Source organism: Garra rufa, chromosome 6, assembly GCF_049309525.1.
Source record: "Garra rufa chromosome 6, GarRuf1.0, whole genome shotgun sequence".
NCBI lineage: Eukaryota > Metazoa > Chordata > Actinopteri > Cypriniformes > Cyprinidae > Garra > Garra rufa.
In genome coordinates this window covers 12,715,714-12,729,841 of record NC_133366.1, presented here as the reverse complement: position 1 = coordinate 12,729,841, position 14,128 = coordinate 12,715,714, and the positions used below count along the sequence as shown (strand labels likewise).

At 39.1% G+C, this 14,128-nt stretch overlaps 1 protein-coding gene across 2 annotated transcripts in view; it reads left to right on the top strand.

The window, feature by feature from the left end:
• sorcs3a (sortilin related VPS10 domain containing receptor 3a) overlaps window positions 1-14,128 on the top strand; it is a 351,206-nt gene that overhangs the window by 330,316 nt on the left and 6,762 nt on the right. For both annotated transcript variants that reach the window (XM_073842202.1, XM_073842201.1), the window contains exons 23-24: window positions 9,208-9,339; window positions 11,591-11,690. In XM_073842202.1, coding sequence (XP_073698303.1) covers window positions 9,208-9,339; window positions 11,591-11,690 — 232 coding nt within the window. The remainder of the gene's footprint in view (window positions 1-9,207; window positions 9,340-11,590; window positions 11,691-14,128) is intronic.

Here is a 14,128-nt window from a genome sequence, read left to right as displayed (position 1 = left end):
CTACACCATCTGTCCGCCGAGTGCTAGACAGTGGTCATTCGGTCCCTCTTGTTCTGGCTAACCCCCAGACAAAGGACTAAGACTCTGCGTGTGCCTGAGGGCCGCGGAGTACCTCTCGTTCTGGCTGGCGACCAGACGGAGGAAGACCTCCATTCCTCGTGTGCCTGCGGGCCGAGGAGCACTCTTGGGGTCGAGTGCACTGTCCTCGTGGGTCTGCGGACCGAGGACTACCTAACACCATCTGTCCGCCGAGTGCTAGACAGTGGTCATCCGGTCCCTCTTGTTCTGGCTAACTCCCAGACAAAGGACTAAGACTCTGCGTGTGCCCGAGGGCCGTGGAGTACCTCTCACTCTGGCTGGAGACCAGACAGAGGTAGAACCCCATTCCCCGTGTGCCTGCGGGCCGGGGAGCACTCTCGAGGTCGAGTGCTGTGTCCTCTTGGACCGAGGACTACCATATACCATCTGTCCGCCGAGTGCTAGACAGTGGTCATTCGGTCCCTCTTGTTCTGGCTAACCCCCAGACAAAGGACTAAGACTCTGCGTGTGCCTGAGGGCCGCAGAGTACCTCTCGTTCTGGCTGGCGACCAGACAGAGGAAGACTACCATTCCTCGTGTGCCCGAGGGCCGAGGACTACAGGGCCTTTTTTGTCCGCGTAATGCTAGACAAGGGCTCTCTTTCTTTCCACTCTGGTTGAGCAGACACTCGCAGGGCTCGGAAATTATGGAAGCGTTGGTAGTCTCGTTCCCCATAGCGTTCCTGACGCGGCTCGAGTTCCCGGAAGGGAACGTCTCGGGTTACTATTGTAACCTTAGTTCCCTGAGGGAACGAGACGCCGCGTCTCGGACCATAATTCCCGCACCCTGCGGCGCTCGCTTCATTCCTAAAAGAGCTGCCGCCGGCTTCAAACGCACGCGCTTTATACTTCCCGGTCGATGACGTCACCGCGCCTGTGACGTCACTCCCGTCATTTCATTGGTTGTTATACACAGTTCAGAGTGCGGCCCGCCAATGGCGTTCCCCATAGCGTTCCTGACGCGGCGTCTCGTTCCCTCAGGGAACTAAGGTTACAATAGTAACCCGAGACGTTTTTTATGTCTCTTTATTTACATTTTTTAATAATTATGCATTAAATTAATTATTTAGATTAAAGCTTCCACTACTGTATATCACAAAAAGCAAACAGCCTAACAAGAAGACAAATTTGGTTGCAATTATTTTTCTTACTTCATGTACAAATAGATTTTGACCAAATGTGACCCTGGACCACAAAACCAGTCTTAAGTCGCTGGGGTATATTTGTAGCAATAGCCAAAAATACATTGCATGGGTCAAAATTTTTGATTTTTCTTTTATGCCAAAAATCATTAAGAAATTAAGTAAAGTAAAATTCCTACTGTAAACATATCAAAATGTAATTTTTGATTTGTAATATGCATTGTTAAGAACCTAATTTGGACAACTTTAAAGGTGATTTTCTCAGTCTTTTTGATTCTTTTGCATCCTCAGATTTCTGATTTCAAATATGTATGTATCTTAGTCAAATATTGTCCTATCCTAACAAACCATACATCAATAGAAAGCTTATTTATTGAGCTTTTATATGATGTATAAATCTCAGTTTTGTCAAATTTAACCTTATGACTGGTTTTGTGGTCCAGGGTCACAAATATTGGTGGTGCATATTTAGATATTTCCACTGAAATGCAAGACATGAAATAGCGATTACGAAAAATGGCATTTTTCTAATGTTTTCTTTTATCTCTCAGGAGTCATCAAGCTCCTCATCACACAAAGGGGAGAATTCACTAACCAGTTACACAACTATTGTCGCATTGCATCCCAAAACCCTACATCTAATTACCTAACCACCCACAATCCATTTAACCAGGTGTTAAATGCGCTGAAATAGCACTGTGCAGTGTTTAAATGAAGTCATTGTCTTCCATTTCGGCACAAACACACGTCCTTTATATGTAAATTAGGCTTATTATAGATATCAAAACTCAGCGCCTATTTTCCTGGTGCAATTAACATCACAATATTACTGCCCGCAGAAAGCAGGCTGTGAATTAAACTTCATTTTAAAGAGATGATCATGGCAGCAGTTATAACGGGGCATATTTCCAGAAGCGACGTGTAGACGAGAACATTTTGAAGAGCCAGTTCAGTTGTCTAGATCACAGTGGCGAAGTGATGCAGTAGTCAAGTACATCCAGTACTCACAAGGCTCTCAAAACTAACCCACAAGGTCACAGTAATGCGTTGTACACAGGTTTTGTGGGCAGCATTAATCACTTTGCATAATTCCCAGTAAATCACTAGCCAGAAAACTGCACTCAGTGGGAGCAATTCATTGTCTTCCAAGAGGTGTTTAGGTGATGTAGGCCTGCAATACTGTGTGTGTGTGTGTGTGTGTGTGTGTGTGTGTGTGTGTGTGTGTGTGTGTGTGTGTGTGTGTGTGTGTGTGTGTGTGTGTGTGTGTGTGTGTGTGTGTGGTGGACAATGGCGCTAGTGGTTCTCAGATGTGAGACAGAGAGATTGAAGCCACTGCTGGTCGATACATTGACATTACACAGTCTCAGTGCACACATACACATGTACCTGAGCTGTCAGTCCAGCCCTGGGATTGTCACCACTCAACATCAAATGTCCTTTAAAGTAGAATTGCATCCCAGTAGATTTAACAGGCTATGCACATGTGATAATTTAATAATAGAGCAGGACAGGTTTGTAATGTTCAGAGGTGAAACTAAATTGTTCTTGTAGTTGCATTGATGTCTGTGCAGGGTCAGAAAGCTCTCAGATTTCATCAAAAACATCTTAAATTGTGTTTTAAAGATGAACAAAGAATATGAGAGTAAGTATTAATGACAGAATTTTCATTTTTGGGTGAACTATCCCTTTAAGTAAGTAAATAAAATTTGAGCCTGGACCACAAAACCAATCATAAGGGTATTAATTATTATTATTATTTTTTTTTTTTTTATTATTATTATTTATACAGTTTATAAATACAGTATAATAAATAAGTGTTCAATTGATTTATGGTTTGATAGTATAGGACAATATTTGTCCGAGATACAACTATTTGAAAATCTGGAATCTGAGGGTGCAAAAAAAATCTAAATATTGAGAAAATCACCTTAAAGGTTGTACAAGTTTTTAGCAGTGCATATTACTAATCAAAAGTTTTGATATATTCACAGCAGGAAATGTACTAAATATCTTCATGGAACATGGTACTTAATATTCTAATGATTTTTGGCATAGAAAAAACATTGTGACCGATATAATGTATTTTGGCTAATGCTACAAATATACCTGTGCTACTTAAGATTCGTTTTGTGGTCCAGGGTCACAAATAAATATGTGATGTTTAAAAAGTTATAAAACAAATTAATGTGATGGCAAAGCTGATCTTTCAGAAATCTATGAATGCTGATATGAAATATGCTTATTTAGTGCTTTCAAAATAAAACTTATTAGTATCAATGTTAAAAACAGTTGTGCTACTTAATATTTTTGTGGTACTTTTTTTCAGGGTTCTTTACTGAACAGAAGGATTCAAAAGTACAGTCGTGGCCAAAAGTTTTGAGAATGACACAAATATTAGTTTTCACAAAGTTTGCTGCTCAACTGCTTTTAGATCTTTGTTTCAGTTGTTTCTGTGATGTACTGAAATATAATTACAAGCACTTCATACGTTTCAAAGGCTTTTATCGACAATTACATGACATTTATGCAAAGAGTCAGTATTTGTAGTGTTGGCCCTTCTTTTTCAGGACCTCTGCAATTCGACTGGGCATGCTCTCAATCAACTTCTGGGCCAAATCCTGACTGATAGCAACCCATTCTTTCATAATCACTTCTTGGAGTTTGTCAGAATTAGTGGGTTTTTGTTTGTCCACCCGCCTCTTGAGGATTGACCACAAGTTTTAAGATCTGGGGAGTTTCCAGGCCATGGACCCAAAATTTCAACGTTTTGGTCCCCAAGCCACTTAGTTATCACTTTTGCCTTATGGCACGTTGCTCCATCGTGCTGGAAAATGCATTGTTCTTCACCAAACTGTTGTTGGATTGTTGGAAGAAGTTGCTGTTGGAGGGTGTTTTGGTACCATTCTTTATTCATGGCTGTGTTTTTGGGCCAAATTGTGAGTGAGCCCACTCCCTTGGATGAGAAGCAACCCCACACATGAATGGTCTCAGGATACTTTACTGTTGGCATGACACAGGACTGATGGTAGCGCTCACCTTTTCTTCTCCGGACAAGCCTTTTTCCAGATGCCCCAAACAATCGGAAAGAGGCTTCATCGGAGAATATGTCTTTGCCCCAGTCCTCAGCAGTCCATTCGCCATTTTTGCAGGAGATCAATCTGTCCCTGATGTTTTTTTTGGAGAGAAGTGGCTTCTTTGCTGCCCTTCTTGACACCAGGCCATCTTCCAAAAGTCTTGGCCTCACTGTGCGTGCAGATGCGCTCACACCTGCCTGCTGCCATTCCTGAGCAAGCTCTGCACTGGTGGCACTCCGATCCCGCAGCTGAATCCTCTTTAGGAGACCATCCTGGCCCTTGCTGGACTTTCTTGGACGCCCTGAAGCCTTTTTAACAATGCAGTGGAAAGTTTTTTTCGGGATTAAGTTAATTTTCATGGCAAAGAAGGACTATACAATTCATCTGATCACTCTTCATAACATTCTGGAGTATATGCAAATTGCTATTATAAAAACTTAAGCAGCAACTTTTCCAATTTCCAATATTTATGTAATTTTCAAAACTTTTGGCCACGACTGTACATAATTTATGTTACTAATATATTATATTAATTACTGTCACTTTTGATCAGTTTAATCCACCTTGGTGAATAAAAAAGTATAAATATTTAATTCTTAAAAAAACATTTCAGAATTCTTTTAAAAACAGACAAATTAATAGAACTGAGTTTATTTTCAAAGAAAAGTCTTAACTATCTTTTTTTGATCAATTTAATGCATCCTTTCTAAATAAAAACAGAAATATATTTCAAAAATATAAGTATTTATAGTATTTATTTAATTTATTTTTTATGTGTTGTCTAAAATTAAGCCATAAATGCCAAGTTCTGTCATGAAACTCTAGATGGTGCAGGGTCCTTAACGCAAGCTGATGATATTCACAGTGTAAAACTACTTGGCACAAGCTGATTGGTTCATTTGCATACACAGCCGGACACACTAACAAGGAGGCTAAAGGCTGCAACCTCTAGCGTCTGTCGCTAGTGCGTCTCTTGAGATCGGGGAGTGAGGTTTACTTGCACAGCACCTACTAGCTGGCTTCCGTTACACTCACCCCCCTAAACCTCACTCCCATCCGGGTCACGGCACCAATGTAACCCCTCACACCCGGGTCCCACCGCACCCGCTCCAAGCTGGTCTCGAACCCGGGTCTCCGGCACGGGAGGCGGACGCACTAACAAGGAGGCTAAAGGCTGCAACCTCTAGCGTCTGTCGCTAGTGCGTCTCTTGAGATCGGGGAGTGAGGTTTACCTGCACAGCACCTACTAGCTGGCCTCCGTTACACCAGCTCCACCTGTATAGATCTGCTATGGGTTATTATATGTTACTTGTGCAGCGGCATTATGTTTTAAATACTCACAGCAGCGTATCGGTGTGTGTATTGACAGTAGCAAGTTCCTGTACTTGCTTTGCAGCAGCAGTAATAATCTACAACTACAGCAATATCCAACAGCAGCAGCAATTCAGCTTCAGCTAATGGTTTAAATGGTCTAGCTGATTTAGAGGCATGGCCAGCTGGTTTCATAGTGCCCAAAGTGTTAGACCAATAGAAGAGACCAGCTAAGACTGGAAAACCAGCTTAGAAGTGATTTTTTAGCTTCCTGTTTCATTATGAAAACTGTCTTCATCAAACCAGCCATATTCTCTCTCTTTTTCAGATACAGTAATCCCTAAATATCACAATTAAATTCTCCGTCATACAGAACAGAGCCTTAGAATCTGCCTGAGAACAAAGTCAGACCAGCTGAGCACAAAGAGGCTACTGATCTCACATCTGCTCGTAAAGTGCACACGCACCTCCATCTCCTACATGTGCTCTTTCTCTCTCATTATCTTTCCGGCCTCAGATTCCCTTGCTTTACCAAGAAGTCACTAGAAGCAGAACTGTGCTCTTCCAACTTTTTCCCCCTCTTTGTTTCAACATCAAGTTCAAAGCCTAATAGCTTAATATTGAGCTCTCCTGGTAAAGAGACTCACCATTTCTCTTTCCTTTCATTTATCCTCTTGCATTTAAAGCACATCCCATGGTGCCCTAGAGGAAGCAGATACACTTTATCCATACTGCTGCTGATAAACAGCTCAGTGTATTAAAAAGAGAGGGAGAGCGAGACTCAGACATAATCAAAGTCAAGGTCCATTTAAGACGGCTGTTTGAGGCAATGGGCAGGAGAGGTGAGTGGAGGCGGCTGTCTGTTCTGGTGCACCGGGGCGATAGCGGTATAACAGCCTGAGGAGATGAGAAGAGAGGGTTTCAGTAGCAGAGGTTAAAGGCAGAGCCAGTGCCTCAGAGTCAGCACAGGACCTGAATGACAAACACTTTGATACTGAAAGAAGTACCAAGTTTTGTTTATTATTTTAGGCTTACTTGACATTGGTGTCGACGGGTGTGGTATAGAGAGAATTGAATATCATGGAGAGAAGAGTTGCATGTTATTGTTTATTTAGTACTGACCTAAATTAGATATTTCTCACAAAATATGTTTACATATAGTCCACAAGAGAAAATAATAGTTAAGTTTAAAGAAAAAAAAAAAGATTCTTAATACTGTATTGTCACTTGAATGATCCACAGCTGTGTTTTTTTTTTTTGTTTAGTGATAGTTGTTCATGAGTCTCTTGTTTGTCCTAATCTGTTTAACTGCCTGTTGTTCTTCAGAAAAATCCTTCAGGTCCCACAATTTTTTTGGTTTTCCAGCATTTTTGTGCATTTCAACCCTTTCCAACAATGGCTGTATGATTTTGAGATCCATCTTTTCACCCTAAGGACAACTGAGGGACTCATATGCAACTATTACAGAAGGTTCAAAATCTCACAGATGCATTAAAAACCATGCATTAAGAGCGTTAATTCGCAGATTAGGGTAAAATTTAACTTATTTTGTCTTCTGGGAAATATGTAACTTATGTAGCCTGTGAAGGGCAGTACTAAATTAATAAAATATGATATTTAGGCAAAATAAGAAAAATGTATACATCTCTATTATGTTCAAAAGTTGTCATCCTCGGCTCATGAACAACTATTACTAAGCAAAAAGAGATCAGCTGTGGATCATTCAGGTAAGAACACAGTATTAATATTCAAGAGGACAGGGCCATTTTTTATCAATTCAACTATCATTGTCTCTTGTGGACTATATGTAAACATCTTGTATGTGAAATATTTTATTCAGGTCATTACTAAATAAACAATAACATGCAGTTAGTATGACACCTCTTATTTTGGAAAAAAAATGAACATTTTGCAGATTCTGAAAGGGGGGTGTAAACTTTTGACCTCAACTGTACAGTATAAGCTGTTGTTATATTAACTGTATATTGTATTATGTATCTTGTATTATGTATCTATTAAGCAGCACATTGTTTTTCAACATTGATGATAATAAGTAATGTCTCTGAGCACCAAATATCAGCATGCTAGATTCAACAGATTATGATTTATGAAGGATCATGTGACACTTAAAACTAGAGTAATGATACTGAAAAAGAAGCTTTGGCATCACAGAATGTGGTGCAAATATAAATTCAGTTCCACCAGTATCAGGACGACACTTTCATCTTCAAACCCCAGTCTATTTTTAGAGGTGAGTGTGTCTTCCTGTTACTGGACCGACTGCATTTCCATTTGCACCACATCCAGACATGTTTGCCTAATACGGACTCTCAGCATGACCAGAGTGCACTTCGGCACATTCTTCAGCAAAACCCCAGCCCATGCTGTGCAAATTTCTCGCTTCGTGATAATTCTCAGTAAATTGTTCATCTGTGAGTATTGTGCTCTAAAACGTGCCCAAGGACTTTCACATTGATGACTTTGCTTCCAAAGAAGCATTTACACAAAGGATGCTCTCTGTAAAGATGACAATAATGGATTTTTTCACAACACATCTGAATGAAAAATACTGGAACATGTCGTTAAAAAAAAAGAGAGAAGTCTTGAATTGTTTATATTTGCTTTATTTGCATTCAATAATAGACACCGCCAAGCACTTAAATAGGGAAAGATGAACCACAACGACAGAAAACACAACAGATGTCTAAACAACCTCTTTAATAACAACTTTGTCCTCTGCTATAATTGATCATTGCATCTGTGCCTTTTAATGTTATTCCGCAGTTCTTCGGTCTGGGAAGGGAATGTTTTGTCACGAAGCGATTTAATTACAACAATGACTCTTAAGCTATTAGCAGGGTGTAATTAAAAGCATTGCAACATTATGTCTCTCTTTTGTTGTCTAATTGCCTTTTTGGACCTTAATTCGCTAGCAGAAGGAGTGTGCATTGAATCTAGAAAACGAAATAAAGCCTGGAGTTTGGAGATGTACATTAATCATTAGGAATATCAGTAGCGGTTGCACATAGGCTGAATCTTTCAATGAGCCCCAGGGCTTTTCTTTCTCCAATATTGCAGCGGTGAGTACAAACCTAGACTCGGAGTATTGATTCGCGGGACTGCTTCGGCTCCGTCCGCATTGCTCATTGTAAATTATGCTTAGGCTGTCTATTCTTGAGCTATTGTCTTATAACCGGTCGAGCCCTGCGTGGTAGTAGCAGATAAAACAAAGATTATTTACCTGAGCTCGGATAATTTCCTCTTTATGAGGGAAATGGCCTTTGCTGAGTAGCTCTAGGAGAATACATGGTGGGCTTCCCTTTATTGGCTTTGTGGCAGCCCATAATGTCTAGACCTTTGGGCTTTGTAGTGGCTCTCTAACTAAGATATTGATTGAGGTTTTTAGGAATTCAACGTGTGTATAACCGCCTGCGCTCGCTAATAATTTCTTGGCCGGGATTCATTCTGTATACATCAAATCTGATTTACTGGAAGCCATCAGCCTCATTTAAAATGAATGTAACCCTCATAAATGCAGGAGACGGTAACATATAAATCACCGGGCCTTATGTAATTAGTGCCGATTTGTCCCACACCACCCAGGTCGCTGACATTCCCGAAGAACAGCTGCTGGTGGCCGTGTTTCCTGGCATTCCGACCGCCGCCGAACTCTTCCTGCTTCCTCCCAGGAACCAATCGGATGGCAGGAAACGCACCGAGGAGGATCTGGAGCAGGTGAGACGTGAGCTATGATGCAAATTTTATGGTTTCTCATTAATGGTCAAGGTTGAAATGCGCTTGAGAATGATGGACCTTTATCAGAATAAAAGAGCAGCTCCTACCTGAGGCTACAATGAAAGTAATTGTCACCGCAAAAAGAGACGACGTGTCAAAAATATTCTGAAGGAGATTGTATGACATTTCTACCTATTACCTATTTTCTTTTTCTTTTTTTCTTGAACCTTAAAGGCATTATTATCTCTGTGATAACAGCAGAAAGACATGTGTCTAATTAGGCGGACATGACAAGGACGTGTCGCAACTGGGTCTTTTAAAATCTTTTACCTGTAACTGTTTCTCATCATTTGGATTAGGTATTTAAATGAACCCCAAGCTCTTTTGATCTACAACCCAAATTATTGCATCCACACTCCCATTTCACAAAATTATGCTCTTCACTTTAGGATCTCACACAACTGGCAAATCACACTCTTAAGAATAACACCACGTTTTACAATTTAGGGAATTTTATTGTCATTGAAGCTGCAGAAAGAACTACAAATCTTTTGGGGATTCACTGGCACTCAACCCGTCTGATGCAAGGGATGGGGTATGTGTGTTTTATTGTGGGTTGTTGACGTCTGACATACTAGATTAAAATGTGGATCATTCCCACTGTTATGTCTAAGTAGGATCTTGATACAGACAAGAGTGCAGAATACAGTTTATGGATGCATATAGGCTGTTAAACATGCAGCATGGTCATGCACATGAATAATAGCTTAAATTGTGACATTTTTAATCTTATTTTAAAGGGTTAGTTCACCCAAAAATTTAAATTCTGTCATTAATTACTCACCCTCATGTCGTTTCAAACCCATAACACCTTCTTTAAAGGGATAGTTCACCCAAAAATGAAAATTGGATGTTTATCTGCTCACCCCCAGGGTATCCAAGATGTAGGTGACTTTGTTTCTTCAGTAGAATGCAAAGATTTTTAACCTAACCGTTACAGTCTGACAGTCATATAATGGAAGTCAATGGGACCCACGGATTTGAGAGTCAAAAATACATACACAGACAAAACCAAATTAAACCCTGCTGCTCGTGACGATACATTAAGGTCCTAACACACGGAACAATTGGTCTGTGCAAGAAACTGAACAGTATTTAGATCTTTTTTTTTTTTTTTTTTTGACTCTCAAAGCTGTGGGTCCCATTGACTGCCATTATATGACTGACAGACTGTAACACTTTGAGTTTAAAATCTTTGTTTGCGTTCTACTAAAGAAACAAAGTTACCTACATCTTGGATGCCCTGGGGGTAAGCAGACAAACATAAAATTTTCATTTTTGGGTGAACTATCCCTTTAATTCTGAGAACCAGAATGTGCTTTGCTTATTTTTATTTTTTTTTCCACTGTAAAGCACGCTGCACATTGAAAACTGACACGGGAGAGAAGAAATTGTTGAATATAGTCGTTATTTTAGTTTTCTTTGCACACAAATTCTCGTATTCGTGTAGCTTCATAACATTACGGTTGAACCACAGATGTCACATGGACTGTTTTATCAATGTCCTTACTACCTTTCTGGGCCTTGAATGTGTCAGTTGCATTGTTGTTTATGCAAGTTCAGAAAGCTTTTGGAGTTCGTCAAAAATGTGACCCTGTACCACAAAACCAGTCTGAAGTAGCACTGATATATTTGTAGCAATAGCCGTCAATTGGTCAAAATTATCGAGTTTTCTTTTATGCCAAAAATCAATAGGATATTAAGTAAAGATCCATGTTCCATGAAGATATTTTGTAAATTTCCTATAAATATATCAAAACTTAATTTTTGATTAGTAATATGCATTGCTAAGAACTTCATTTTGACAAATTGAAAGGCGATTTTGATTTTTTATTTATTTATTTTATTTTTTTCAGATTCCAGATTTTTAAATAGTTGTATCTCTGCCAAATATTGTCATATCCTTAGATTTCAAATGATGAAAAATCTCAAAAAAAAAAAAAAAAAAAAAAAGGACCCTTATGACTGGTTTTGTGGTCCAGAGTCACAAATATCTTAATTTGTTTTCTGAAGATGAACAAAGGTCTTACAGGTTTTGAACGACATCAGGGTAAATAATTAATGACAGAATTTTCATTTTTAGGGGAGCTATCCCTTTAACCACCTGAACACTTTAGCTGCTACAAAAAACACAAAGCATTTTGCACTACTCACTGTATATAATTCTTCTGAATGCTTGTTTTCTTCCCAGATCTCAGAAATCCTGGTCAACGCATTGAATCAGATCTCTGTGGAGTTTGAGTTGAAACCTGGCTCTCGGGTCATCGTTTACATCACGCAATTAACTTTAGGTAACTAAGCTGTTGTGCTACACTCTGTATGTATCTATTTTGACATGATTTAGTTGACTTCTGTATAGCACGCAACTGCTTATATTTGATTACACAGTGGTATTTCAGTTGATCTCCCTCTCTAGCCTCTCTGCTGGGTGCTATATAGTGTTCCCTCGATTCTTCTGGGTAATTACGTTGATTGCTTTCCTGAGACCAGAAGCTTGTCAGCACTATATATTGTTGAAAGATCGGGCTTTTATGCGCCACCAGTGATGCTGAAAGCCTTATGGAAGATAATTGGATAATTGCTCTCCAGCAATCATGGCTGGCTTGCAAGATCTCCTCACTTTTGAAGAAGAAAAAACAGTCAGCACTAAAAAGAATAAGGGTTTCTGGTCTATTGTTTTGATCTGGTCGTTTTTGAATGAGATTTTTGTAGAGTGTATAGTCTACAAAGTCTAAAAAAGGTTTGTGTGTTGTAAGTCTGATTGAGAATCGAGAAACTGTTTCAGATCTGGTTGCAAAACACTGTGAATGAATGATTTTTGTTCCGTTTGGTTTAAAATGAAGAATGAATCACAAGTCTCAAACTTGTGAGTTACACTAGACTTCTTTCTTGTTTCTTTTATTAAAGAAATCAATACTTTTATGCAGCAAGGCCACATTCAATTAATCAAAAGTGACAGTAAAGACATGTGCAATGTTACAAAAGATGTCTATTTTAAATAAACACCATTATTTTTTAACTTTCTATTCATCTAAGAATCCTGTAAAAAAATATCATGGTTTCCACAAAAAAAAAAAAAAAGCAGCAACATGACAGTTAGGGTATGTCGAAAAACTCCCATCTCATTTTCTCCTCCATCTTCAAAATCATCCGACATCGCTGCAGAAGTACCAATCCAGTGTTTACAAAGTGAGCATGCAAATAAGATCAAACACCCTTTACAAAAAAGGTAAAACAACAATTTAGGACGATTTTGAAGTAGGGGGAGAAAATGAGATGGGAGTTTTTCGACATACCCTAACTATCATGAACCGGAATACACGGAGTACACACAGAGTTAGACAAGATGAGCATTTGAGGTTGAAAAGTATATAACTTGTAATGTTTTTTTTTTAGAAAAGGACCAATCATTTTGCTAGATAAGACCCTTCTTTCCTCAGCTGCGATCATTTAGAGCCTTTGAAGCTGCATTTTGGAAGTTCAAACTCGGGGGCACCATAGAAGTCCATTATATGGAAAGAAATCCTGAAATGTTTTCCTCAAAAAACATAATTTCCTTACAACTGTACAAAGAAAGACATGAACATCTTGAGTGACAAAGGGGTGAGTACATTATCTGGAAATGTTTGTTCTGAAAGTGAACTGCTCCTTTAAGAAGTGGAATCAATAAATGTAGCTAAACTTGTAGGAATTGGTGGTGGAAAAAGTCATTTGTTTGATGCCAACAGAGCACACACACTGATAATACTGTTTTTAGGATATTTATTTGGCCAATTTGAATTGGAACCAGAATACCATTAAAAGATGTCCTCTGTGCTTAATTCACCCTATATTTAGTACTATCCATTTTATGTTCCACCATCTGCCACATTTATATAATTTGGCTCCTTTAATATTTTCCGACATAACTTGGTAATCAGTGTTTGAAATTAACAAACATAAAAATCCGCTGTGGCTGGTAACGCTTTCAAATCACTAGCCAATTAGGCTGGTTACATTTTGTGTATGTTCACTCATTAATTTATTGGGCAAGTGCATGCAAACCAAATCTGTGCAGGTTTAGCGCAAATACTGAACTCGTGAGACATCATGACATTATGGTGTATATTGCAAAAAACAGAAATGCACGCATTCACGACTATGTGATATAGTCTGTTTAGGTGAAGTTGAGGCGTGTGCGCATTTAAAGTAAACTTTCTTCACTGCATGAATCAGTCTGTTAATATGCATAAATATATTGATATATTTTCCGGTTTATTTTGTTAGACAATGGGGTAAACATGAAATAGTGACTGAAATGCAGCCCATTAAGACTACATAACCAGCTCTCAAAGATATTAATCTACACTAAAATCCTGATACATAATCATGACATTGAGTACGTTTACATGGACAACAATATTCCGATTTTAACGCGATTAAGACAATACTCTGATTAAGAAGCAACCATGTAAACTGAGATTTTTGATTAATTTAATCCGACTAAAGTCATAATCGGAGTAAACACAAATTGAATTAAGACAGGTGGAGTATTCCTATTTTAGTCGCATTATGGAAGACATGTACACACCTTAATCAGACTATTCCCCTTGTAGGACTTTTCGCCACATTTTGTGACAGGATACACACTAATGCTGCGTTCCAGGCAGGTTTTTGAGCTCGTAAATCACGTGTTCAAACCACGACTCAGGACTTTGTAGCGTTCCAGGCAAGTCACGCCAAGCATTTA